The sequence below is a fragment of the Galendromus occidentalis genome, unplaced genomic scaffold, assembly GCF_000255335.2.
Source record: "Galendromus occidentalis unplaced genomic scaffold, Mocc_1.1 scf7180000076600, whole genome shotgun sequence".
NCBI classification, from domain to species: domain Eukaryota; kingdom Metazoa; phylum Arthropoda; class Arachnida; order Mesostigmata; family Phytoseiidae; genus Galendromus; species Galendromus occidentalis.
Window position 1 is genome coordinate 500,540 of NW_003804589.1, and position 27,773 is coordinate 528,312.

The 27,773-nt window shown below is 53.6% G+C and overlaps 2 protein-coding genes across 2 annotated transcripts; both read right to left on the minus strand.

Moving 5' to 3' along the window:
* Positions 1-17,081: 17,081 nt before the first annotated feature.
* On the minus strand, positions 17,082-18,563 carry LOC108863681 (uncharacterized). The gene has a single exon (XM_018638143.1). The coding sequence runs from the start codon at positions 18,561-18,563 to the stop codon at positions 17,082-17,084; it is 1,482 nt and encodes a 493-aa protein (XP_018493659.1).
* A 5,633-nt stretch (positions 18,564-24,196) lies between these two features.
* LOC100897472 (uncharacterized) lies at positions 24,197-27,078 on the minus strand. The gene is made up of 8 exons (XM_003739875.1): positions 26,889-27,078; positions 26,398-26,782; positions 26,110-26,286; positions 25,660-25,896; positions 25,332-25,505; positions 24,895-25,137; positions 24,543-24,783; positions 24,197-24,446 (listed from the first exon to the last, which is right to left on the minus strand). Exons 1-8 carry the CDS (start codon positions 26,895-26,897, stop codon positions 24,362-24,364), a joined length of 1,551 nt encoding a protein of 516 aa, XP_003739923.1. The 5' UTR covers positions 26,898-27,078; the 3' UTR covers positions 24,197-24,361.
* Between the last annotated feature and the right edge of the window lie 695 nt (positions 27,079-27,773).

Sequence of the window (27,773 nt, forward strand, 5' to 3'; positions counted from 1 at the left end):
CGTTTGTCCGGCGGCTGAGTCTATTTCTCTACCATGACGACGACGACGTCGACGACGACGACGAGTGAAGAAGAACGACAACGACCGGCGGCGGCAGCGCACCTCAGTTCGAGCACTGATGGCCAGTGACTGACTGCTGGGTTGGTTGGCGAGCAGGCACAAATGTGGAACTGCATTTTAGATGGGAGGCACTTCGTAAAAATAGAAATGAAGGGAAGAGAAATCCCGCGCGAGCAAGACAATACTGGCTCTGCAGTGCCACATGGAGAGGCCGAATCGCATCCACCGGAACAAGTTCTTTCTGTCGAACGAACGCGAGTCCAACGGAGCAAGCAAGCAGGCAGGCACCAGGCAGTCAGTCAGTCAGATCGGTACGTAGGCAAGCCGTCGGGAATCGAGCCGAAAGTCTTCAACAACGGGCCCCAATTTTGTGATGCCATTTCTTCACATCTTTGTGCTTCGAACCCGACGCACTCACATAACAAAAGATTGGCTGACTCAGTTGCTCGTTGCTCGCTGGCTGGCTGGCTCATTCGCTCACCCCCATCGCTCCTCGTCGCGGACTTTTCCGTTGGGTCGTCATCAAGGGACATTGCCATCGAGATCGGCGAGTCGATTCATTGCATTTGCCACCGACCACTTCCCCGTCCGGCGGGTGGGAGCGTCGACGAAGATCGCTTCGAGAAAATCGACCTACTACACGCTTCCCTCCCGAAACGAATGAGGATCCGGACTTGGGCACGGATCGTGCCCTTCGGCCCGTTTGGTCACTCAGAAGAAGATCTTCGGTAGAAGAATTCACGCACAGACACTTTCTCGTAGACGAACGGACGAGTATTATGTAGACGAGCAGATAGACGTCTTCCAGCAGAATTTATATTCGATTTAAAACAGTTGAGCGGGTTGGATCATTTATATCACTTCGACATCGTCGTCGTCGTCTTCCTCAACGGCTACAGAAACGAGGACGACCGTGGCGGCGACGTTGTTGGTAGGAACCATGGGCGGTATCGGTGATGGCGGCGGCGGCAAAGCCACGCTCCGTTAGTTAGAAGACAAATTGCTATCCAGTTTTTCATCGGAGGATTGAGTTGTTGGAGCCGGTATCCCGCACCTAAACAGAAATCGCACCCGGTGGCGAATGGGATTTGAGTCCTTGTCCGGACGTGTCACGGTAGATTTTTTTTTATTCGGTTCCTGAATCAGAGGATCGGTGCTCGGCAAGGCGCCGTCACCTCGGGGATTCCCACGCCGACGAATAGAATCGAGCTCTGATCGGATGCCATCCGGTGCAACGTCCCGGAGAGTCCAGGATCCGCGGATCTCGGTTGCTCGGTGATTCGGCGGGGATCTCTGCCCCGGGATTGGGCTCCGTCTCTGAGACCTCTGACCATGCGGGCCTCCGCCGATCCGTCGCAAAATTTTTAATTGGAGAATAGGAGCGGTATGCTCTGAATTCTGTCCGTTCCGTGTCGCTTGGCGACGACGGTAGGGCTGCGACTGAGGTGGGACACAGGCAGGGCCGGCGACGGAGCAGCTGGGACAACACCGCCAGGAAACAGCAACTCGAACGCAACTTTGGCGAAAGTGCCGCCGGAACACTGGCCGGCATTCGCGCGCAGCGTCGCACAAAAATTCTGATCTCTAAACTAGCCTCTGACTCAAGCGTCGTTGCTCTGTTTGCCAACGCTGTGATTACTCAGCCTCTACCGGCCATAGAGCAGTTATTCCGTCGACCAATCCGAAATCCTTCAGAATCCACGACGGAAAATCCCCTCCGCCCAATTATTATTGAGAGAGTCGGACGACGTTATTGGACGCGATTGGAATCGAGATGACCCCAAGATGCGACCCCGATTCTCCAGGCGACCCCCGAAGTCCGACGCGTCGGAGTGCCCGCGCAGTCTGTTGGCAGAGGCAGACGAGGGAAAATCTGTCGGCGTGGTCGAGCTTTCATGAATTCTTTTGTTTTCGGTGAGCTCTGGTCGTGAGGACGGCGTTCGCGAGCGATGATTCGGTAAAAGGTTAATTCCTGTTAGTTCGCGAGGCAGACAGTCACTCACTCACTCACTCGGACGGCTTACCACTCGGCTTATCCTCCGGCTTTCGACGACGACGACAGCGCGCTAACCCGGGGCCGGGAAAAGCTCGACAAGATTGTGTATCTGTCAACGCTGACTCCGAACGAACAATGTTGGCTTTCGATCGGATCTTTTTACCAGAGCGCGCGGCTACGACCACGGCGGCCGGAGCGGTATCCAACCCATCGCGCTGAACGAGGCTCTATGGAACTGCCGCCATCGACTGTATAGCTCGTTGGCGATCCTCCGTCGCGCGATGGGGAAAAAAGATGCTGCCAAACTTTCAGAGAACCAACCGTCAATCGCATTCAAGAGAAGACAGACACCGAGATCTGCGCTCACAAGCCATCGACATCGTGAAGCTCCAAGCGTACAATTCGTAATTTGCTTTTCCGTCTCTCGTTGCTTTCTCTCTCCCGCTCTCTCACTCTCGGTCGCTTGTGGTTCTTCATCGTCCCATGACGGCTCCGGAGCCGGCGACCGAACGGAGTGAACGGGATGACAGACATTGGAATCTTCGAGTCCGCTTCGTCTCCGGCGTTGAGCCCATGCCGAACCTTACGGTATCCGAAGAGGAACCGTTACCATCGCGGCGAGCCTCGGGTCCGAAGCGGAATCCCTCAAGACTCAGTCCAGTCGATTCTTATTGGGGTGACCCAATTGGGCCGTATAGGGGGATGGGTCGCCCGACACCTCACGGTATCGGGCACGTGCACCGGACTCTCCAGCAGAGAACGCGCGTGAACCGGACTTCCCAGCAGAGAACGCGCGACCTATAGATCAGAGCCGAGGGAGCGAGCTACCATGAAAACATTCTGCCGTGTTCCTCAGTAGTCGGCCGAACTCCTCATCCGTGACGGACTTCGAAGTGACGCCCGCCGTTACAGTAGCGACAGCATCGTTCTCGCTCTGTGTCGTTTCATCCCGAGGGCGGCAGTCCTCCACGCTGCTCGCACTCCAAAAAAAATCATCGGACCCGAGTTTCCAAACAACGTCCCATTGCCTTCGTGGTTTGCTCCGAATCTACTCGTTCGACGACGACGTCGACGACGAGACGGCAGCTGAACTCGCCGAGCGGCAGGCGATCGGGAGAGAGCGTCACGGAGAAAGTGGGAGCGCGGCTGTAGGCGGACAGGTAGACCATCGCATCGATAGATCAGGCAGGCAGTGACGTGCTGCCACCGAATTCTGTTTGCGGTCGACGCTCAGTCGGTAGCGTTCATAGGTCGCACTCCAGTGTCATAGCAAGGCGGAATCGGCACAGCGAGTAGTGAGCGCCGATCGTTCCAACAGCGGTGTTGGTCGTAGCGACGGCGGCGGCGGCAGCAGCAGCCGCGACAACTGAGATGACGTCTAAAACTACGACCGAGGAAGGCAACACTGGAGACAAATAATCTACGCTGGCAGCTTGCCTCGTTGCTGCAGAAGTGGGCATCATCACAGTCATCATCCTTCCGTCGGTCCGTCCGAACGTCCGCCCGTCCGTCGGCCAACAATGGCAAACTGACCAACCGGCCGGCCAGGCGGCGAGTCTGTCGCCGGCTCCCTCGGCTGTCCACCGCGCCGGCTGGCGGCCAGGTAGTCAGTCAGGCAGACGGGCAGGCAGGCAGGCAGCATGCCGGCAGTGAATCGGAAAGATCGGCCGGCAGCCAGGCAGGCAGGCGGGTAGGTCGACAAGCAAGCCGGCAGGCCGTCGGTATCGACACGGCAGCCGTCGAATCGCTAGCAGTTGTCTCTTCTTGCTAAGAGAGACATTTTTTCAGAGCGAGCCACCTCTCCCCGTTCGCTTGAATCGAGGACACGATGCCATACCACCCTCGCGATCGGATAACTCGATTGGAACACTTCTGATTAGGTACTCGTTCCAGAGAGAGAGTTCCAGGGAGCTCTGATAGCAAACGAACCACGGGTTCCGGAGGCTCAGGACCCTATTTCCTGACCGGATCGGAGCTTTTTCGAGTATTCCGACAGCCTCTGAGTACACCGCTCCGCGTCCGCGCTCGCGTCACGCAATTGAACGACGGAACTTCGCTGGAATGTGTGGCGGGATGTCTTGGAATGTCCTGGCGGAGTCTGGAACGTCGCGCGCTCTGTCCAAGGTAGCGGTGCTCGCTCATGTTCGCGTTGAGACCCAGGCGGCGGCGGCGGCGGCGGCGACCTCGCGCCAAAGTCCGGAAGGGGACGTTTCTGACAGCTGCCGGCTGGCTCGATCGCCCCGCCGGAACCCACGAAGCGATGGGTGAAATACTCCCCGAAGGACTTTCCGTATTTGATCTATGCATTACCTGTCTCTTGGCGTTGGAGGAAGCTACGGATGTCTGGCTCGAGCACGCCAGGCACCGTCGTCGACAGTCGCCGAACACGGACACCATCAGATGGTAACAGGCAGGGTGACACGAGCACCATCACACAACGTTCCGTCCTACTCTCCGTTTGTTCCGTCGTCCGTGGACCAGGAGACCGACCGGCTGGGTAACTTACTGGCTCCTCGTCCGCTCGACAGTCAGTCAGTCATTCGGCCGGTCGGTCGGTGGGATCTTCGTTAGTCGATTCGTTCGTCCGTGAGTGCGCCATTGGTGCGTCTGACAAATCCACCGACCGACTGCCTGATCGAGCGAGCGACCGAAAGACCGACCGTTCGGCTGTCCAAGTGACGGACGGACGGAGGAACTGCTGACGAGCAGTCGAGCCTATGTGTCACTCTTCCTCCTCGTAGTCGTCGTTGCCATCGGTCTCCTCATCCTCGACCTCCTCTCGTCGACCGTCGACGGTGCGACGACGACGTCGACTCACTAACGTCGTGTCTCACTGCAGACGTCGTCGACGCATGGATACACAGACTGACAGCGGCACTACTGCCAGAGGGACGGAAAGACGGAGAGGGATCACACGTAACGAGAGAGGGCGCAGGAGCGGAGGAGAAGCAAGGACATTCGAATAACCAGCCACCACTAGAAACATGGAGCCATCTGACGGGCGAGTAGTCCGCGCCACCATTCACAAGTCGATTTTTCACCGGCTCTTTCTGATTCTCTGAGACTCCGACAACTCCACGTTCTTCCTTGATCCGCCTCTCGACACCGCTTCTTAAAAGAGATCGATGGGATCTCGCTGAACTCAGAATCTTTCTTCCAAGTTCATCTCGGGGCCCGGACCCCGAAGGCTCGCTCCTGAGACAAGAGGCTCTTGATCCTCCCGAGCGAGCAGAAGTCCTCCTCCTGACGCCATCCATGGGGATCTCTTCCCGAATAAGTCCGGGTCCGAGGTTCGATGTCTTCCCAAGCGTCGGATTCATCGCTCTCTGTCTCAAAGCGTCTTCTCCGGTAGATTTTCGAACAGCTGGGTCGACCCGTAAGGCGGACTGCAGCTTCGTCTTCGATGCCTTCCGGCCGTCCCATTCGATCGCCGAAGTAGATAGCGGTTGGAAATGTCATTTTCGGTACGGAGTACGTACGCTGATATTCACCGGAAACCGCTCGGTCAGTCCCTTTCTTCACGTTGTCCGTGTTCCTTCGTTTGTTCTTTTTTTTCCCATGGTTGCCTGCCCGTTTCTCTCACGCGTTCGTCACTTGTTGCTCGCTTGTTGCTCTCGTCTTATATCTTGTTCAGAGTTGCGCTTTGGTTGGAAACGCCTGAATCGCCCACAAACAACGATACTCTACCGGGGATCGACTGATGCCGAGACCGGCCATTGTGGAGTAGGCGCCGTGGGAAATCGTAATGGCCGGCTTCGTGCTCCGTGAATCGTAGATGAATCCATCATCGGTCTTAGAGGGGACGACAAGGAGACTCTGCACCGGCTCGTTCCGAAGCCCGGCATCCTGTTTCCCGCATAGCCTGTGGAGTGTTTGCTCGTTACGCGCTCGGTTTTCGCGTTTTCGCAAGAGCAACCGCTCAATATCCGTCCGGGCTGGGGAGCTTGACCACATGACGTCCTCTCAACGCGAAAACTTTCGCCTACGAGTCCCATTGGGAATATCCCCTAGACGGTTGATGCCGCTACAGAACGTGGTCGAAGATCTCTACCACGACAGCTTTGCTTGGATCCCGGAAATTCTTTCTGAGGTTCACGGGCGCGCGTTTGTCGCTCGCTCTCTTGGTGTGTATCTATCGGTACATCGGACGGGTGGTCTTCGTCGAGGGATATCTGTACGAGGAACGGAAAAGCGTCCGGTCGATGCGTTTTCAAGAGTTCTCAAGAAGTAGAAGTGAAGAAAAAATCGACTGTACACAAAGACCGCCATTGACGCGTTCGGTCCCCGTGCTCCGGATCACGCCGGTTCATTCGAACGAGAGGTGATGATTTTGCAAACAAATCTCACCGCCGCCGGCTCCGAGAAGCAGTTTACTGCACACGGTAGATGGAACAGTGAAATATGTAACTATTCGCAGGTAATTCGTTTTTCACTTCCTCCCGACGTCTCGGGCCAATGTCTTCGGTGGATCGTCTGTACGACGACGCCGACGCTGGGAACCTCGCCGACTCTACGTATGCCTCACGACGTAGAGCATCGCCGCTAGCCTTTCTGCAAAGCAGCTCCGGATGCAGGGGTTCCGAACCGCTCGAAACAAGCTGGACTTCAGTGCCTCGTTCTGTAGATCAAAACGACCGGATGTGATATCTCCACTTAGCATAATCATCATGCCGCGCCCGACAGCGGCTGTTTCTGATGCTACCGCTGCTGCCGTTCCTGCCGCCGCCGACCACTATTACGCGCCGAGGTAAATATCTCCGTCTACTACTACAACCACCGCGTCTGGCCGATGTGGGAGTTGCGCGCGAGGCGTTCGTCTCGAGACAAAGAGATTGTGCCTCGTAAACTTGTAGAGAGGCAACAAGGGTAACAGAGAATCTTGAACAACTCCAGTCTGGGCTCGAGCCGGAGATTAAGCCAGGAACGATTATAATTTCTCCGGGTAGCGTCGCGGTCGAACGCTCTTTATTGTACCGCGCTAACTTGTTGTCGTTCTAGCCCGAGAACTTCACGAGCGCTCCACTCACACTTCTTAACACCTTCGGGGTAAACAGTGGAGGGCCTTCGGCTCCCGGGCTCGTTAGGGGGAAATCCACCGCAGATCTCACCGCGGTCAGCCCGGGGCGCCTGTCGGTACCGGACGCGGCGAGCTCACGGGAAGTTCCCGAGAACCGGTCGAAGAACATCCGGACGGAGAGCTCCGATCGGAGCCTTGAGACGGTGGAAAGTCCAGTCGGGATTTGCTCAAATTGAGCATTTTGCAGCGGAGCAAGTTTTGATCTAGCAGGCAGGCGGGCGGGCAGTAAGGCAAGCGGCAGCAGCAGCAGGGGAATATCGTCTTGGTGGCTGCATCGTCGTCGTCGTTCTGCCATGACTTACGCCGACGCCAACAACAATAACTTCTTGAAGAAGAATTCTCGAAGGCGGAGGTAGAATGACTGGACTTGGAGGAAGATGGCCGTCGACGGAAGCAGCCGAGCGTTGAGTTCAACTTCGACGGAGAAGAAAACAACAACAACAACGACGACGACGACAACAACGATGACAACAGCAACAACAAAAAACAGAAAATAAGTTGCGGCCAAGCGAACTTCCCTTCAATGGAGAAGCTGAGCCTCGACGTCTGTCGCTCCGGATAAACGAGCAGACCGACGACGGTCACAGCAAGGCAGTCGAAGACACCCCGAACGTTCGGAGAGCGATCCCGGTGGCAACAGGGCGGTCAGTAGTGACCAACTCGGACCGAGTGAGGATCTCATGAATGATCTTCAGTGCGGTCGAATCAAGAGCTTCAGTGCGGTCGGTCCGTCCGTCCCTCTTCCCGTTTACTCTACAGCGACTCTGACAGGGTGGCGAACTGAACGAGCAGAATCCAACGCACCAAGTGAACGTTGCGCCTACAGCTGGCAGTCGGCTGGGCCTTAAGTCGCTGTACGACTGGTGGTCACCCTCTTCTTGTGACTCCAGCAGGAGCCATACAGCGAGCCTCATCGTCAATCAGACAGTCAGACAGACAAACAGACAGAAAAAACATGCTCACAGAGCAGGTCCTGCAGATCTAGCGGACCAATGTGGAATCTACCGGTGATGATGTTCGCAAGATATGAATGGCATTCTCTCGACCGAAACTGAAAATGTCCATGTGATGAGATGGGAAGGCGAGCCAGCGAACCAGCACCCTAACACTTCCAGCGAGGATCAGATAGCGAGCGAGCGCGAACGATTGAGCGAGCCAGCCAGCCAGTCAGTCAGTCGACGAACCAATAAACGAGCGGCTCGGCAGCGAGCGAAGTGCACGCCACGCAGACAATTCTCCGAGGTATGAAGGGAAAAAAACTACCGTCAAAAGAATCATTGCTGCGATTCTTCGTTTGTTGTCGGCGCTTCATTCGCCTGGTAGTCGTTGTTCGCGTTCACTCGGCCAAGCGAAGGTCGACCCTCCATCTACCGGTCGGCTCTTCTACTATTCTGTCAACGTATACGGTTCGCGCGCCGCCACTTCGTTGCTCTGTCTGGTCGCTTGCTCGTCCACTCACTCGCTCGCTCGCTCGCTCGAGTGCCTTCCCAGACGGTCTTCCACTGCCCATCCTCCATTGGACACCTCTATTGAGTTTGGCAAATAGAACGTCAAGGGAACAGGGAGTTTTTTTTCCGCTTCCAGATAAGAAGCGCTTGTTTACGCTAAATAGCTGCTCCCACGACTGAGGAAACGCGACTGCGGATTCACCGTGTCAGGCTGCTCGTTATAGGAGCGCTGAACAATCGGGCCATACCACCCACCTCGCTCGAAGTGAGCTGCGACAGTCGTTCCCGTTGACACGCGGTAAGACAAGCTCTCAGCCATTATCGTCAGAATTTTTTCCTCTCTTTTTCCTTTCTCGGAGCCTCAGCGGAGCAGAACCCCTGGACGAGCTGCCGCTCGGAATGTTCGTTCAATGAGCTCGTGCGAGGAGAGTTCTGTCTTTCCTTCGCGGCACATGGGAACTGCACATCGACATCGTCATCGCCATCGTTCTCGTCTTATCCCTCGACTTCCTTCGGAAGGTGTGTCCTCCGCTAGCGGCGGTCTCCGCGGTGCATCGATCGAGAAGGAATCGCGCTCCATTCGCATGGGATGGAGACGGCCGTAGCACCGCTCCGAAGTACTGCGGTCCTTCTCCACGTGGTCCTCGGCGCGTGGTCCGACCCGCCAGCCCAATGGCGTGGGTGCTCGACCCAGCTCGAGGCAACCGCATTCGCTCACACACACACACGGAACGACCGACAGTGCGAGAGACAGACCGACGGACAATCCATGGACTGAGCTGAACCCTCCCCGGACGGACAACTCCTCTGTCCGTGCTGTTCCATTCTAGTGAACATCAGCGTCATTGTGCTGTAGTTCGTGGTCCACAGACCGATGGCTCCCTACTTGCTTCCTTGCTTGCTTGCTCGAGCGTTAGCCCGCCTGCCGGCCTGCCCGCTCGCTCGCTTACTGGCCTGTCTACTTGGACTGCAGTGGAAGTAGTTGCTGTCGTTCGCTCGGTTACGCTCTAGCCTTGTCTGAGATTCGTGAGCGGAAGCTACGAGCGGATCCGCGGCTCGACCGACCGGTCGGCCAGCCACCCACTGACCAGGCGGGCGGGCGGTCAAGCTGAGCGGCCGATAGATCGTGCCACGACTGTCCTCATATTCATGCTCAGAGAGGGGCAACAGCTAGGACGACCCATCACGGATTCCTGATACGAATGAGAACTACCCTCGTGCCTAGTTCGGCTATTCCGTGATTGCCTGTTCCTCCGACCCGAGTGCTTGGGTGCATTGCGGACTTGCCCGGACCCTTCGGACCGAGAGAGCGGGAGCGAGACGCGCATCCGATAAATTGGATCGTCGGAAGAACGGACGCCGCTTCGACTGCGATAGTGGGCTTTTATCTCACCCGGCTCTGTTTTCTCCATTACGGGAAAGTCCCGAAAATTCGCAAAGGTGGAGGGGATTCGGTCGCCTCGATCACGTGGTCTTGGTTTCAACTGTGGCATTTGATGCCCCGATGGCTGAGGGCTTGGAGGAACGGAGAAGGATCTTCAGCGTTCAAGCCTTAGAACCAGCGATGCCCGATGGCTCGATGAGGAGCTAATAAGTCCAGGAAAACCGGAGTTAAGAACCTTTTCTCCGAGAGTTTCGTGGGCATGCGCGACCAGCGGTCGATCCTAGTCAGTAAGGAATCGAGCGAAGAAGGGTCTTTGAGACTTCCCGGAGACTTCACCAATTCAATCTACGGTCTCAGGTGTTGCATCATCACACTCGTTGGATAGATTGCATCTCTAAAGCCCAGATTGTCCCCAGAAGACAATCGATTGTCAAATCCTGGCCTCTGAGCATCGTACGAGCGAACAATCAAATGTCCGCTGTCGACGACCTGCTCCACTCGGGCGAGGTTTGGGACCTGTTCCGGAACTCAAACGAATCTTTCCGGAGAGGAGCCCAGCGGGACTAGGTCAAACATTCCTGATTCCGTTCTCTCGAAGAACCTTCACAGGGGATATTTTCACTTCTTATGCCCATGGGGTGCGGCTGCCCCGACGGGGAGAGGACATCGATTCTTGTAACGTAAAGCCTGCGTCTCTCCCGCGCCACGTCATCCGACCCTTCCGAGGCTTTCCGAATGTGAACTCGTGTTGGGGTTCCGACCTCGAGCGGGACGTCCTGAGTAATTTGGCTCATTCCCGGAGGGAAAAATCTCCAAGTATCACTGTTCCGTTCCCGAAGAGAACCCAGATAGGTTTAAGACCACCGGAGATCTCAAATTTGCACTGCATTTCATGATTACGACTCGATGGAACGGAGGTTGGGTTCTCTGAGACCCTAGCGAGAAAGTACCGGAAATTAAGAGATATAGTCCGCGTCCAGCTGCGATAAAGATCGCATCCACGACTTCGTATGAGCGCGCTCTAGCTCCGCGCAGGGCTCGCCGTCCGAGCAGTCAGCCAAGGTGTGACGGGAAGAACGCAGGGACTCGAGGTCGATTCCGGCTCGCCGATATCCTCGTTCCCGCAAAGCTTTTGAATCGAACTCCTCGATACATCACACAGCGGAGCCTGACCTCCCCGCCGACCTCAAACAACGTAATGTAGCGTGTCCAGATGCGGTGGTCTACCTAAGGAAGCCCCGCGAGCCACTTTGAAACTGAAGGAAACTGAAGGAATGAATAAAAACCCCTTTTCATGAAAACTCACCCCACACGTTCCGCATGCAGCGGTGTTCGCAGAATTCTTGGTTGGCCTCCGGTCTTAGTGAAAATTGCGGGAAGTTCCTCAGACGAAGCCGCCTGCCTGCCCAGAGACAGACGCCCAGAGCTCAATGCGGAGCCATCGGACCCGGAGTCGGCTTTATAGGGTGTGGACGTGAGCCGTCTCCAGGGATACGAGGACAACACTCACGAGGAGACAGAGGGCGGCACGAGCCTCACGAGGGGTTGCAGGGTAATTGTCAGAGTCCGACCGAGGGGTTAGCGGGGAAAAGGCGCAGCGGCTGTCGCCATTCTGCATCACGCATCGACGAGGGCGAGCGCCGCCGCCGCCCCCGCTGTCTGATTGATAAGGAACTCCAAGTGGTCGCGGAATCCCCGGAGTTCTAAGTTCTAACGCTTCGTGCCGTATGGTCTGTCGTATGTACGTTACATATTACGGTCGCGCAGCGATGAACGTTCGAAAATGGAACGTCACCTTCGAGTTGAGGCGGAGGGACAACTCGATGGAAGAAGTCTGACGCAGCTCCTCTCAACACAGAAGTTCTGTCTGCTGCTGCTGCTAAGCGACACGTGGCACAAGATATGAGCGACGTCCACACTCACGCACAGAAACACACAGAGAAAACGATTCGTGCTCCATAATATCCCGATCGCGGCTTAGCTTGTGCTGCTGCCGAAAAGGCTTCTCCGATTTAGCCTTTCGGCCAGTTGTTCACTCGCTCAGTCGTCCGGGTCTAACACGTGCCGATTTCCGAATCGTCGTTTTAATAACCACTAAGTTCTGCTGCGCGCGCCTCTCTATTCTCAACACTTCCACTGAACAGTCAATCCAACGACCGCTAAGACCTGGATGAACTCTCATCGTTCCGCCATCGACGTCTCTCCCAGATCAACTCCTGCCGGCAGCCTTTTAGAGTTGGATTTCGTTTTCCTCAGTTCGGGCAGCTAGGCGGGGATAAGCAAGCCTCTATCGCTCAGCCTATACCCTTCGGAAAAAGCGCTCGATACCGCGCCTCGGAGCTTCTTCGTCGGCCTGCCCAGTCGTTCGCTCGACGAGCCTAACGGAGACCGCTCTCCGAAGATATGTTTGACAACCATGAAGTTCTCTTCGACGCTGTTAACGAGAAAATATGCCGAACAAAAGAATGAGCAGGAAGATTATGGATCAGGTGAGCTTGTTCAGCTTCATCACGAGTTCAGTGACTTCCCGAGCGGGCGGACGAGGAAAATATTCAAAACTCCGTATTTATTCAGTGTGCCTTCGCATTTTTTCTTGCGGAGAGCTACCTCCCTTCCACAGTTTGAGCAATGACAATCCTTAATTGGCTCTCGAGATTATGTTTCAGGGCGGGACTCTTTCGATCTATCGATCCTTGAATCGAGACTTGTCGCTGGAGCAAAACTCGAGGGTGTTTCCGCTCATTCGCGGCTGTTCCTCAATCGAGCACACCAATGGCACTATCGGCATATGGTACGCGATGATGGATCCCCGAGATATCGAGGCTGGAAATTCGGATAAGCGGTTTCCTGCAGTCGGTCTTGGGCCGGATCGTCTCTCTAATCGAGACTCGCGACCCTGTTTTTCCCCTTGACGATTTTCGTCGTTTTCGCATGAAGCGGGATATTCTTTCTCCCGTCCGCCGATGCTTGCACATGGTAGCTACTCAATGGTGGCCAGGGTGGCCGGATAGAGGGGATGAAATACGTAATAGGTTATAGCATTCCGTGCGAATCATCATGAGAGGGAACATTTTTTAGAACATTTGGCTCGGTCGCTGTAAGTTCCCGTTTCTGAGGCTTCGCCTCATCCACGAATTATTCGCCCGGGGGGGAGTGCTCGCGGTGTAAACCGAGGAGCCCAGCTCGCTGCGGTGAAAACGTCCAAGTAAGAGATGACTTTATCCTTGAATGGAGACTTCATGAATTGCGTGCGGAATTCCTCGCGGAACAAGAATCCTTCCGTCGTGTTCCTCTCGTAATGCAGTTGAACACGATAGGAATTCGATCGAGGCCAATTCGATAGCGAGACGACGTCTGCGCTGAGTACCAAGCGAAGAGTATCAATGCAGATCCATTTGCCCCGCGAGCCCCTATCGACTTGGCATCGTCACCCCTCTCCCCTGCCGAGAATCCACCGCCGTGGCACAGCAGCTCCCTCCGGATGGGCTACACGACCCTTCTTCTCATCGGTTGGCTGACCGAGGTATGAGCAATATCCATCGACAGCGATGATTTTCATAATAGAATCTTCGCCTCATACAATAAATAATATTCTTGACCTGTCCGAGAAACTGCTACAAAGTCACAGGCGCTCATCGAAGTCGCTTCCGCTCAGAAGTCGATGGGATCAATACGTCGGCTGCGGAGAAATCGCATTCAGAGACTGCCAGCAGAATCCACTGAACAACGTGAAGCCTCTCTTTCGAGTTCGAAGCGTTGCGGGGCTGGGATCTCGTGTACGCTGCTGCGATTATCGATCGTCGGGACGCCTTCGCCGAGAACTCGTGCACTCCTTAGGCTCTCGCGTACCTATAAGGAGAAATACCTAGCCGGAGCTCTGGAGCCCCGCTGTGTGAGCGTGACAGGAACGCATGCCCGGAATTTTCTTGGAGATATGGTACCTTTCGCGAAAACCGACGCGCAACGTCTGGATAGGGTCGGGACGGGACTCCACCATGGGACTGAGACGTCAACATTAGACTTTTTCTCTATTCCTTGCTGGCAAGGGTGATCTCGGTCACAAAAATTCATGGATCTCTTGGGATATGTACGTACACCTCGCTGGCATGGGGAGCGAACTCGCTCCCGTGACTTGTCTCTGCTCGATTCGCTCTCGAATGCTGCAATGCTTGGAACTATCTAGGATGTGGGAAGTCTTCCAGCTGAGATGCCCTTGACCAACACTCCTACTGAGCTAGACGCCGTCCCATCGCCGATAGATGCGAAGAATGGACTTCGCCAACGAGTAATTTAGTCCGAGGTGCTCCGAGTCGATCTCCGGGGGAAAGAGCTCTGGAGCTCCGTAGGAGCGTTACACCGATATTATTAGACGATACCGGTTGAACACATGTTACGTGCGGAATTGGGCAGCGTGATCGAGATGTTCCATGGTCACCGATCTTTCCTCTCCATGCGAGTCTGCTCTCACTCAGAATCATCGGAACCTTCTTCGAGAAGGAACTGTGGGAGCAAGCTCAGTCGTGGTCTAGGCCTACTGTGCCCTTCGCCCAAAGAACCTCAGTGGTACCTATGCCCAGCCTTCCAATCGAGACCACGTCAATGAGGAGGTGCATGGGTTGCATCTGACACCTGATCCAAAGAGTGAGAGAGTTTCGAGTTTGCTGCTATCCGTCGGCTCCTGGTATGCTGCAGCGACAAGGTCTAAGGAACCGTGTTGCAAGACTTCTGATTGACCGCGGAGTGAGGTCACTCATGGCCGAAATTCCCTGTCATTCGGGGGAATGTGCCGCGTGGCCGATACTCTTACCTCACCTGAAGTTCGAACAATAGTATTCATCACATCATACACGGAGTCGCCTGCTGACGACGCCTGATTCCCCACCTTCTAAGGTGGGGAATTCGGCTCATGGGAAGATAGGAATGATTATTATTGATGACGACCATTCCCTCGGGAATATCAGGCTGAAATCTGCCCGGACGATGAGGTCTCTCACGAAGCGAGACGTTGAGATCGATTACACAGTCCATCCGCAGAAATCAGGCCTTACGTCGCGTCGTCGTCTCCCCCAAAGCGGGATGGGGAGAACGATTCTCTCCAGAGCCCTAAAGAGGTGCGATGGATTCCGAGTTCGCGTCCTTTTCCGTACCCGCTGGTTATCCATGGGAATCGCTCCTCGAGCAGGACTATGAAGGACATTGAAAACTCGCTCGCATATATGGGTTCTGCGAATGCGTGCGAGGTTCGTTATCGCACCGAATTGCGTAGTCGCTCGGTCCGACTGTTCTCCGGCGCTGCTCTACCCGAACTCCGGAGCCAAGGTCGCTCCCCCCTATATCGCATATTCGAGATCGATGTCTTGGTTCTGCGAATCCAACAAAAGCGGTCAAGTTTTTTCGGTAGAGACGCAAGTTCCGAGCTTCAGCGCGGCGGTACGAATTATTCCGGGGCGACCCCGGAACGATCGACATGTCGGAACGATCACAGACGTCCACCGATCCTGGGGAGTGGTGCAGATGACACTCTGGGTCCCGGTTCAGCCGGGAAGCGAGCATGAGGAGAAATCCAAATGTCTCTCTTCGTCGTATCAGAGATGACTCGGTAATTAACTTTGATTATAATTGGAGTGGAGAACGATCAAGCCACTGACGAAATTCGGCTTCCGAGGCATTTTTAGTTCTGGAGGGCGAATACGGAGGAGATCCGTATCGGGGTCCTGGGTGGCCACTGAAGAAGTCATCGGAATCATTCAGCCTAACGCATCTGAAGAGCACACCGAGGTCGGGAGGAGCCCCACAACAGGTGCCCCTTCCGGGTGATAGCCGCGCCGTGGTGCTACCTGGGTGCTCCTTCCGTGGAGGGAGTTCCGCAGCCTCGAACATGGGGCCGCGGCTCTCAGGAAGACGAAACTTTGAGGGTTTCCGATCGGCTCCTCGACGACTTTGAGCAGCCTCCACCCGATAGACAGCTCTGTCGCGCATGTCCCAGCATTCGACTTCCGAATACGACACCGACATTCGAAGCCACCCTTTGCCCCACGCGAGATTTCCGATTATGCATGGAGCACATTCTGACGAATATTGTTCATACAGAGAGCTCGAACTGGCACAAAGCCCGTCTTGTGTAGGCTCTGCAGGTACGAAGCAGGTATAGAACGGGAGATGTCTGGAGAGCTCTTAGAAAATTCTCCGAGACGTTTCTCAGAACTGTCTGAGCAGTTCTACTATTGAGTCGAACTCTCAATTCTGAGCAATGATCACTCAAGCTCTTCCCCGACGAGTATAAAATCCGCTCCGCACCAGCATCATGATGTCTGCAGCAGACACGAACGACTTTCGGCCCAGGGCCTGAACCAGCATCCCCCAGGGGGACGGTCGTGCGCAGCCGAGGGCTGCCTTACTCTAGGAGAGTTACTTGGAGTGACACGAGCCTCCCGCGGGAGGCCACTTTTTGTCCGATTTTTTTTCAGCGTGAGAGCCATGGGAGCAGCGATCGAGCTCTGAATCAGGATTTCCTAGCATCGTCGAGCCTCACAGGACAGGACTCCTCCATCCACAGACTCAAGAATGGCGGATATAAACCCAATCCTCTGAATATGCTTCGACTAAGAAAAGATTTCCATGGAGACGCCGGATTCCAGAGCGGGATTCCTGTCCTGGGGCAAAGCTCTCGATGACGCCCTCAAGTTTAAAAGAAAAGCCATGGTCGAGATCGGTACATGACGATTCGGCGCGGACGATTCGGCGCGAGACGATTCGGCGCGAGACGACTCGGCGCGAGACGATTCGGCGCAAAGGATGATTCGGCGCGAGACGATTCGGCGCAAAGGATGATTCGGCGCAAAGGATGATTCGGCGCAAAGGATGATTCGGCGCAAAAGATGATTCGGCGCAAAGGATGATTCGGCGATAATCAATGAGAAAGGAAACACAGGGATCCCAGGTCAAGTCATCTCACGTAATTTTATCATGTTTCTCACAAGCAAGGAAGGTTCTCAAACCGATAGAGAACTGGGAAGAAGGGAGGATGGTTTCCAGTGAGACTCCCGTGAGGATTAGTTTATCTTAATATGTATTTTTCACAAAGAAGGAAATGATAGATGGGAGGGCAACGGTGGATCAAGACACTAGAATCACAAGATTTTTCCAGTTGTCCATGAGGAAGTTGTTTGCGATCCCTCGCAGAAAGGCCACCGGCTCTCGATTCTCGATGGTACGGACCAACTCGAGCAAATTGGCGTCCGTATTCAGATATCTGCGTCTTTTTGGAGCCGGCGCAGATCCTATATTGTATCGCTCGAGCTCGGCGTCTGCCTTGTGCTGCACATGCCGAAGACCATCGATGAACTTCCAGATTGAAGGATGGCAGACGCCGAAAGCCCCCTGGAGTTTTCGATGAGCAGCTTCAGCGAAGTTGTTGGTGCGGCTTTCACCGTTGAGAGTCCTTTCATGGACCGACCACATATCGGAGCTGAAGAGCGGACTGTCCCTGATGACTGACCCATCTAAGCGAACGCTGAGTATGCGACCCACATACGTAAGCTCGAAGTAAGTGTAGACGGGTTTCAACTCTTCTGGTAAGACTTCCAGAAGAGCCATCATTGATCTGTCAAGGAGATCTTCTCTCACGAAGGCCATCGCCGGGATCATTCGAGACCAGAGCGAGAAATTCGAATCTGCATTGTAGCGTTGCAGAAGATTCAAGGACGATAGCTTTTTCTTCACATTTTTGACCAAATGGAATAAGCAACCGTGAATTTCGGCATTCGGGAAAGCCGCGATGAAAGCGTTGATGACAGCCATCTCGAAATCCATGGCGATCGAAGCTGGGTTCAGCGACGGGAAGGCTCCCATGACAAGATCGATCATGCGGCGGTACGAGTTTTCCGATTTGTTTGGAAGGAGGGCGTAGCAGAGCGGAATTGCATACCCTCCACGGTCAGCCAAAATGACGAAAACCTGCGCGAATTGATCCGGGGCTAAACTAAGAGTCCCGTCCACGTAGAGTCTCTGCACATAGCCAACCCAGCTAGACGCTGTTTCTCGGCCGAAAGCCAAGATGCGCTCCTCGTCCCCGATGCCCGAATCGCCTAGGAGAAATCGTTCTGAGCTCCCTGACTCGCATTCGTACGTAGTGTAGGCCTCGGGCAAGACTATCGAGGCTCGGTCATTTGGACACGCTGGCGCTTGAGAATTTTGGCCCCGCAGCCTGTTGATTCTCCTCTTTATAGATTCGTGTTTCGGGAGGCATCCCTGACCAGCGACTGTTAAACCAGCCGTGAAATAATTGAGCAGCTGGGCGGGAGCTTCTTGCGTTGTGAGTGCACGACGCCTGAGTCCGGAGTTACTCGCAACCACCTCTACAAAGGCTGCATCAGCCGCATCGCTGTGCTCCCCGATCGATTTGACAATTTCGTCGGTTCCTACAGCTGTGTGCAACCGAGCTTTGCACTTATCCTTGAACTCGCAGCGCCAGAATTGCACAGTGCCCGACGAGTTCTTCCTATCCTGAGTATACATGTGTCCCTGGTAGGCGAGCTTACGCTTCCCGCGTTCTGTTTCGATGATCCTCGGGGTCTCGAAGTTCGACTGAGAGTCCATCGCTGATTGTGAACGGGGAAGACCGCAGATCTCAAGAGATAAGGGTAGAAGGTAGGCGAAGTCGGGAAGAGAAGACTCGAGTTGCCGTTGTTCGGATTCAACTCATGTTTATTTTTTTCGACGACGGACGTTCGATTTTGCTCGGATCGGAGATCAGAGCGATGGGGCTGCGCGAGCGGAAAGAAAGCTGAGAATGACTAAGCTCGAACGGAAAGAAATTACGCGAAGGATTGACTTAAGGCCACGGCCTCCTCAGAGTTCTTGTCTGCGATTTCTGGCGGAAACACTGATACGCAGTTGCGATGTCGAAAAGACTGATCAGAGGCATCCCAGCACTCAAAGCTAATGTATTCAGAAACGGGACCTGCAAGCATCAGGTGCACACGTGGAACCAAAATGTTACCGATGTTCCTCACTTCACTGCGCACAACATTAGGATTTGCGAGGTTTGCAGCGAAAAGTAGACCGTGAAATTCGACTTCACTCTGACGATTCCGTCGCTATACCATCGTTAATTTTTCTCAACCGTGATATGTTTCCTCTTCGATCGCTAAGCGACCGGATCCTTTCTATCCAGCGCTCCGGATTTACCTTTGCGCCGAATCATCTTTCGCGCCGAACCATCCGTTGCGCCGAATTGTCCGGCGCCGAATCATCCTTTGCGCCGAATCGTCTCGCGCCGAATCGTCCTGCGCCGAATCGTCTCGCGCCGAATCGTCCGCGCCGAATCGTCCTGTTCCGGTCGAGATTGGGGTGTTCTCCCACCATGAATTTGAAGAATTCCACGGAGTCGTTTTAGGAGATTTCGCCTATTCGGGTCCCCTGGGCGAAATCAACCTCGTCTTCCTCTCGCTGCGTGGAATTTGTTCTGAGCGGACGCATGCTGAAACCATCCGACGAAGTCCCCTTCGAGGATCTAAATTTCGGGCATTTCCAGAACATCTTGGGATGAGACTCACTCAGACTCAGAGCTTCGGGAGTTTGCTCTATTTCCAAAGGTGGAATGATTTCTCTGGAGAAAAATGCGTGTGGTCTCATCGAGGTGGGCGCAAACAGCGTCTCCCAATTCGATTCAATTATTCTGATCGACATTTTGGAGAGAGAGAAGAAGACGCTCGCGTATGAGCTAAGACCGTCACGAGAAGCTGTCGAAGGCTCTCCCGCACCCGTTGGACTCACACGGGAGAGGATAGGAACGTTCTAATCTTACGAACTATACGTCAATCAGGAATGACAAACGATTCTAGTTCAGTCCAGATTCCCCTAACGCAGCCGCGTAGGGGATCATCTCGGAAATCATGCTGGCACCGCTCAATCTGTAGGGCGATGGTGAGAGTTTCCGGGGATGAGAAATCGAACACGAGATTCGTGATGGCTCGAGAGGGAATTTTTCGAGCGCGAGGCCGAGGATTGCTGATCCGGACGGTTCGCGCAGCGCTGCTTGATCGAATAGACGAAACTTTGAGGGTTTCCCATCGGCTCCTCGACAACTTTGAGCAGCCTCCATCCGATAGACAGCTCTGTGGCGCAAGTCTCAGCATTCGACTTCCGAATACGACACCGACATTCGAAGCCACTCTTTGCTCTTCGCGAGAATTCCGATTATGCATGGAGCACGTTCTGACGAATATTGTTCATACAGAGAGCTCGAACTGGCACAAATCCCGTCTTGTGTAGGCTCTGCAGGTACGAAGCAGGTATAGAACGGGAGATGTCTTGAGAACTGTTAGAAAATTCTCCGAGACGTCACTCAGAACTGTGTGACCAGTTCTACTATTGAGTCGAACTCTCAATTCTGAGTGATGATCACTCAAGCTCTTCCCCATCGAGTATAAAATCCGCTCCGCACCAGAATCATATTGTCTGCAGCAGACACGAACGACTTTCGGCCCAGGGCCTGAACCAGCTTCCCCCAGGGGGACGGTCGTGCGCGGCCGAGGGCTGCGTTACTCTAGGAGAGTTACATGGAGTGACACGAGCCTCCCGCGGGAGGCCACTTTTTGTCCGTTTTTTTTCAGCGTGAGAACCATGGGAGCAGCTATCGAGTTCTGAATCAGGATTTCCTAGCATCGTCGAGCCTCACAGGACAGGACTCCATCCACAGACTCAAGAATGGCGGATATTTTCCCAATCCTCTGAATATGCTTCGGCTAAGAAAAGATTTCCATGGAGACGCCGGATTCCTGAGCGGGATTCCTGTCCTGGGGCAAAGCTCTCGATGACGCCCTCAAGTTTAAAAGAAAAGCCATGGTCGAGATTGGGGTGTTCTCCCACCATGAATTTGAAGAATTCCACGGAGTCGTTTTAGGAGATTTCGCCTATTCGGGTCCCCTGGGCGAAATCAACCTCGTCTTTCTCTCGCTGCGTGGAGTTCGTTCTGAGCGGATGCATGCTGAAACCATCCGACGAAGTCCCCGTCGAGGATCTAGATTTCGGGCATTTCCAGAACATCTTGGGATGAGACTCAGACTCAGAGCATCGGGAGTTTGCTCTATTTCCAAAGGTGGAATGATTTCTCTGGAGAAAAATGCGTGTGGTCTCATCGAGGTGGGCGCAAACAGCGTCTCCCAATTCGATTCAATTATTCTGATCGACATTTTGGAGAGAGAGAAGAAGACGCTCGCGTATGAGCTAAGACCGTCACGAGAAGCTGTCGAAGGCTCTCCCGCACCCGTTGGACTCACACGGGGGAGGATAGGAACGTTCGAATCTTACGAACTATGCGTCATTCAAAAATGACAAACAATTCTAATTCAGTCCAGATTCCCCTAACGCAGCCGCGTCGGGGATCATCTCGAGAATCATGCTGGGACCGCTCAATCTGTAGGGCTATGGTGAGAGTTTCCGGAGATGAGAAATCGAACACGAGATTCGTGATGGCTCGAGAGGGAATTTTCCGAGCGCGAGGCCGAGGATTGCTGATCCGGACGGTTCGCGCAGCGCTGCATGATCGAAAAGACGAAACTTTGAGGGTTTCCGATCGGCTCCCCGACGACTTTGAGCAGCCTCCATCCGACAGACAGCTCTGTGGCGCAAGTCTCAGCATTCGACTTCCGAATACGACACCGACATTCGAAGCCACTCTTTGCTCTACGCGAGAATTCCGATTATGCATGGAGCACGTTCTGACGAATATTGTTCATACAGAGAGCTCGAACTGGCACAAATCCCGTCTTGTGTAGGCTCTGCAGGTACGAAGCAGGTATAGAACGGGAGATGTCTTGAGAACTGTTAGAAAATTCTCCGAAACGTCTCTCAGAACTCTGTGACCAGTTCTACTATTGAGTCGAACTCTCAGTTCTGAGTGATGATCACTCAAGCTCTTCCCCATCCAGTATAAAATCCGCTCCGCACCAGGACCCTATTGTCTGTAGCAGACACGAACGACTTTCGGCCCCGGGCCTGAACCAGCTTCCCCCAGGGGGACGGTCGTGCGCGGCCGAGGGCTGCGTTACTCCAGGACAGTTACGTGGAGTAACTCGAGCCTCCCGCGTGAGGCCACTTTTTATCCAATTTCTTTTCAGCGTGAGAACTATGGGAGCCGCTATCGAGCTCTGGATTAGAATTTTCTAGGATCGTCGAGCCTCACAGGACAGGACTCCACCCACAGACTCAAGGGTTTTTCCCTGATCGAATCGACGCTTTATGCGGTCGCCCGGTTTCATTGTCCTTTATCAGGGGTTCTTGCTCCCATTTCCATCTCCAATCGATACGTCGATTGGAGTTCATTGAGATGATTCGGATAGCGGGGAGAGGTTCCGGAGCGAAATTCGTGGACCGCACTGGCCCATTTCCATGAGTCCTCAATCCTCAACCAGCCAACGAATCACGATTTCCCTGACGATGAATGAGCTCCGGCATCTAAACTCGCGCGGTTGGTGCCTATATCAGCTGAGAGCGGCGGGGGCTCAGCGATGTATGTGCTTCACTGAATGCGCCGCCGAGAACCCGAGGGAGGAGGGCAGCGTCTGTTTTTTTCCTACATCGAGCAAGTCTGACCGGTGGAAGTGACAACCCGTCCAAAGGCCGCCGACGTTCATATTGCTTGGGACGCAATATGGCTCATTGGAGTCGATCGGGTGTTGGCGGAGGGACGTTCCGTTCTTTCGGTTCCTTGTCGAATCTTGAGCTTAAGTATCGTACGGACTAAGGATTAGAAATCCGTAATCTACGAGCATGAAGGGAGAACCGAACTCGACTAGAACATGAACTTGACGATGAAGGTTTCCGTCGCCGCCGCGCGACACGTCTGTGCGTCCGAACTGCGCATGGAACGGAGGCTTGTTGGACCCCTTCCCACTCTTCGTCTCCAGATCCATAGTACCAAGCGGAGGTTGGGAGCCAGGGAAGGATGCGTCAGCCGCTGCCAATCGTTGGTGATTGAGGAGGCAGGCGTGAGAGGCTTTCGAGGGAGAAGTCTCGAGAAGTTTTCGAGGTACTTCCGAATCGAGGCATGATTCAAACGAGAGCTCATATTCTCGCCAAGCCACAGAGGGGACATTATCGGCAACCTCTCGTTCGGAGCTTGTTTCTGATCCTGCTCTTGAAGTTCCTCTTTCTTCCTCTCATTTCCCGTGGACTCAGGAGAGATGTCACCAGACGCAGGAGCCCGTGTGGCAGGTCGAAGATCTCTTGGACAAATGAGACGATCAGGGAAGTATCGGTGAGCGCGTATTCAGCCGTCGGTCACTGAGTCGCTGAGTGTTCACCTACGGCATGAGTTGGCTCTCAGCAAGGGTGGGCTTAGCGTGTCTCTGCATACGTATCGTCCTCTCCAATATATCCAGAGCGGGGGGAGAAAGGAACGCCTTTCTTCAGACCATGCATTCAATGCTCTGATCTGGTCACCGTATAAACGTGCAATTTTCGCTAGTTTCGTTCACCTCGACGCGAGTCGGTGTCTCTAATAGACTCTAGAGTTTATAAGATGAGCGCACAGTCATGTTTCCGAGAGGAGTTAGTGATCGACGAATTCACCGATGATAATTTGCGAGAATGGACTAGTCACCCTGTGTGATGTATAGTGCGGTGCGACTACCTTGAATTGAAGCGGGGAAAGACAGTAGGGAGGGAGATGACGATTTTTAGGACAAAGGAAATATTGTCGCTGTCAAGTCGAATTCGGCGCGCGTCGCTAGTCTTGCGGATCCTTCGCATCATGCCAACGTCCACAGTTCCCACGAAGGGAAAAACAATGTTAGTTGGGGTAGCCTTGAACGGGAATGTTCGAAGGTAGCGTTCTCGAAGATCTGGGGTGAGCCGCGATTCGACGGGTCGTCAGACGACAGAAAATCCTCGTTCCTCGCTTTCCGAATTCTGCGGTTCGCTGCAAGATGATCATTGGCAATCTGTAGCCGTAAGCAAGGGGTTTCCTAGGTGAGCCATCGAAGCCGGTCTCTCGCGAACCGAATAACTTCCCCGACGTCGGCTGTCTCCGGCCCCACAGAGGAGAACATGGAGATCCCGAGAAGGCTTTGCGAGGGAGCCAGGCCACATCAGGAGCGTGGAATTGATATCCCAAGCACCTTCATACATATATCGTGAGCATGAGCTTGACTGCGGATATTCCAGGCTTCGTGCATATGATCGGATTGATCGCTTTGACGATCCTCTACAGAATGAATAGGCTGTAATTTTTTACATGAGCTCTTTTCCCCGCGCAAATCCTCCCTATGTTGACAAGAATTCTTTTGCCACCTCAGCTCAAGCTGACTCCGACGAGAGCCTTCGACAAGGGACCGGACCAATGAAAAATGGTTCTCAGCAAGACTCCAAGAATCCACGCCGAGTCCACATACTCAAGACTCTTCTCCTGCCTTGACCTCGTCGTTGAGATTCTTGTAGTTGGGATAGCCTTCGACTTGGGTCCATCTGTAGCACATACTGGAAAGGAGGAGCGGCAGATGAGGGGAGCGGATCGAAACTTTGAAATGTTCGTCATGATTCATGATTTAGGCGATGCATCCGATGATTACTCACAAAGCCACTGCCATTGGGATTAGGAACACCACACCTTCCACGAGGTACACCAGGCCCGGGAAGAAATCTAGGGTCGAGTTGTAAATTGCGGTGACTCCGATATCAGCTATCGCGGGTACCAAACTCTCGCAAGCTGAAATCAACGCGAAAACCACAGCCACCTCGTGCACTTCCAAGAGCCGCGAGATGTGTGAACGTACTGCCGTCAGCCCCACGATGAACGGCAAGCCCACGATGGAAGCTGCAGGGGAGATATATTGTCAGCGTAAGCAGGAACTACCGACAGTTTCACGTATGGATAGCCGGACATGATGAATAGGCGCTGACACCGAAGCACACAGATTATGCTTACGAATTATGAACATGGAGACTCCCAGACTCAGAACGCTCATGAGGGCAGCCTTCAGCGCCACGGATGCGAATCCGAGCGTAACAAGCATCGGATCAGAGAACTTGAACACCTTTGTAAGAATTAACATCGAGGGAATCGAGAGGACGAAGGTGATCAGCATAACGACCGCTTTCAACACTCCGTACAGATCTGACGACCATCCAAATGTTTGGGTAACATATAATTGGTCTAGGTCGGCGGTTCCTGGAAGATCCAGCTCTGTGTAATAGATAGCCATGTTTCGGCATTCGACCGAGGTCGTCACTGCACCCGATCAGTCGACGGTGAAGGGTTGGCAATCTACCCGAGTTGATGATCCGGGGCTCGGGGAGTCACTCGTTTCCGAATATTGAAGTCTTTGATATCGATAGTCGCAATTAGGATATTCGGATGCTCACCAGTGAATGCGATCACCCCGAGTATGAGACAAAAAACCATGGAAATTATTTGAATTTTCGCATGTCCCGGACGCTTCCTCTTCAAAAACGAGTAACTCATCTTGAAGGTTTCGAGGCTCGTCGAATGCCTCCAGGCTTCGAGAAGCGTTTCTTTCCGGGCGCTTTCGGAAACAGCTGGAAGGAATAGTGATTCGCCTAGAATCCTCGCAAGAATTAAAACCACGTCATTGGACGCAGGCCAAGAGCGATCCTAGTGCGTCGCGTTGTACTATCCCATCATCTGGTCACAGAGAGGACCGGTAATTCGGTTCAGAGTGATCAAAATTACCTGTGTCTTCGTACAGCCAGAGCAGCATCGCAAGAGAAACCGCGAAGCCAAAGAAGATCAACGCAGCTAAACATGCGACTCCGGAATGCTTCTCCACGTATCCGCCGAGGAATGTTCCGAGGAGCATGGGTAAGAAGATGAAGAATTGGATCATCAAGAATCGCTCCTTCCTTTCTTCCGACGGACAGGTCCAGGTCACACTCGAGAAGATCGCCGTCATGAACACAATGATTCCACCTGGAAAAAGGGAATTTATCGTTAAGATTGCGGAAGAATTTATCATTGAGAATCGCTTCTGCTTCCCGCGTAAGACATGATGGTTTTCATCTACGAGGAAGAGAACGATTGTATATCGCGATCCTGATGCGGGAGCTTTCGCTAAAAAAAATACGACGTTCGTTCTGTAGGAATCGAGCAGGACATCCGTAAGTTCTCTAGGAGATCAAGTACCGGTCAAAGCCTGGGGTATCGCCGTGAAGATGTTGACGTAGAGCGGTATGTCTCTCTGGATGAAGGTGTACAGGTCCGCCGTCAAGCTGACGAGAGACCCGAGGACCGCGAGAATCAAAGGAAGTTTAGCCCCGTAGCGAGTCATATACTGTCCGGCGATAACCGAGCATATCGCACCTAGAAGTTATTTAATAATGAATTATGAGATATTTGCGAAGAGCCCATCCCGGAATCGAGGTCCTGGCTTCGACCTCGACTCGTCCAAAACTTCCTCCGCATTGAGATTACCTGGAATCGATGACACTATGTCTCTCGCGAGAGCCGTAGTTTTCGTGATTCTCGCTGCTGCGACGTAATAATCGTGGTTTATCACGTTCGTTATTCTGTCACAAATTGAGTCGTTCAAGTGTAAATTCAACACGCAAGCCTTCTCGAGAAAAATCTGTGTTCGTGGAGTCGTGATGATCGTAGATGAGAACATGAAGAACATGAAGATAATCTCCATCAAATGCTTTTGGAAGATATTCATCTTTCCGTAGCGCTGAGACAGTTCTGCCTCCCGGATGGCTTCGGGATCCGACAAGGCGAAAGTCTGGTGCGATCCATCCGGGACGTCGTGACCCCGAGGGGCTTCGGCCTGGATGCTTCCGCGGTTGTCATTTCCGTCTCCACTCTGGAAGCAGCATGAATTTTCCTTGAGTAGTTCCGTTCAGACACGATCTCGAAGATGCAGATTCACTGAGACTATTTTCATCCTCGATGCTCATCTCGTCACTCACTTCAGACATTCTGATTGGCAGTTTTTCCGACCGAATCAGGACCGATGATAGGAGCCGCCTCTCGAACAAAGCTAACCGAGAAATACCTCTCGTCAGTTGTCTCGTGAGAGATGATTTGGTCTCGCTTAGCTTGGCGACCGGAAAATGAGAGCAAGCGAGCACCCGGACTGTGGAGCGATTGACGCGGAGGGAAAAACTACGCTCGACAGGGAAGCCGATGAGGGAGACGTTGCCGATGCGGCTCAATACTATCTCTGGAGCCCTTAATCCCCGGATGAGACTCAGCTGATCAGTGTCCGACAAGGGAGAATTTCTCTCATCAGTCTCAGTCTTTCTCAGTTCTAAGTTCTTGGCGGTCGCTCGCGCAGGCACCCTTGCATTGACTTATCTTTTGAACGATTAGCGAGCATTCTTCCATAAGCTCTATGATTTTGTGGGAATCGGAAACGTTGGAGGGAAACAAGATGGTTACAGTGCTCGTGGATGAAAATTTATTGTAATCAATTCTGATCTCAATTATTATCAACAATAATGATCCCCATAAGTTGTTGTGACTGGGAGAAGAACGCTATTCGAGGCTGAAGCGGTGAGGGATTCGGAGGCAGCAGCAGGGAGCTCTACGAGAGCGGCTAGATGATTCCCACCCCCGAACGTACGCAGATTTCTTACTCGGTGAATGGTTCCCGTCCGGGGTGGGCCGGAGTCTCTAAGTCAGAGATCCGGCGACCATAAGCTTAAAACTTCGAAGCCTCGTCGTCAGGGTCACGCACGGGCTCTCGCCTGAATTACTTTGACGGAGACGCCTGCAAAGAACTTCAGAACGCCACTACAGGAATATCATGAGGGGGAGTCTTAGGTCCGTGTCGGGAACCGACGATTGGTGAG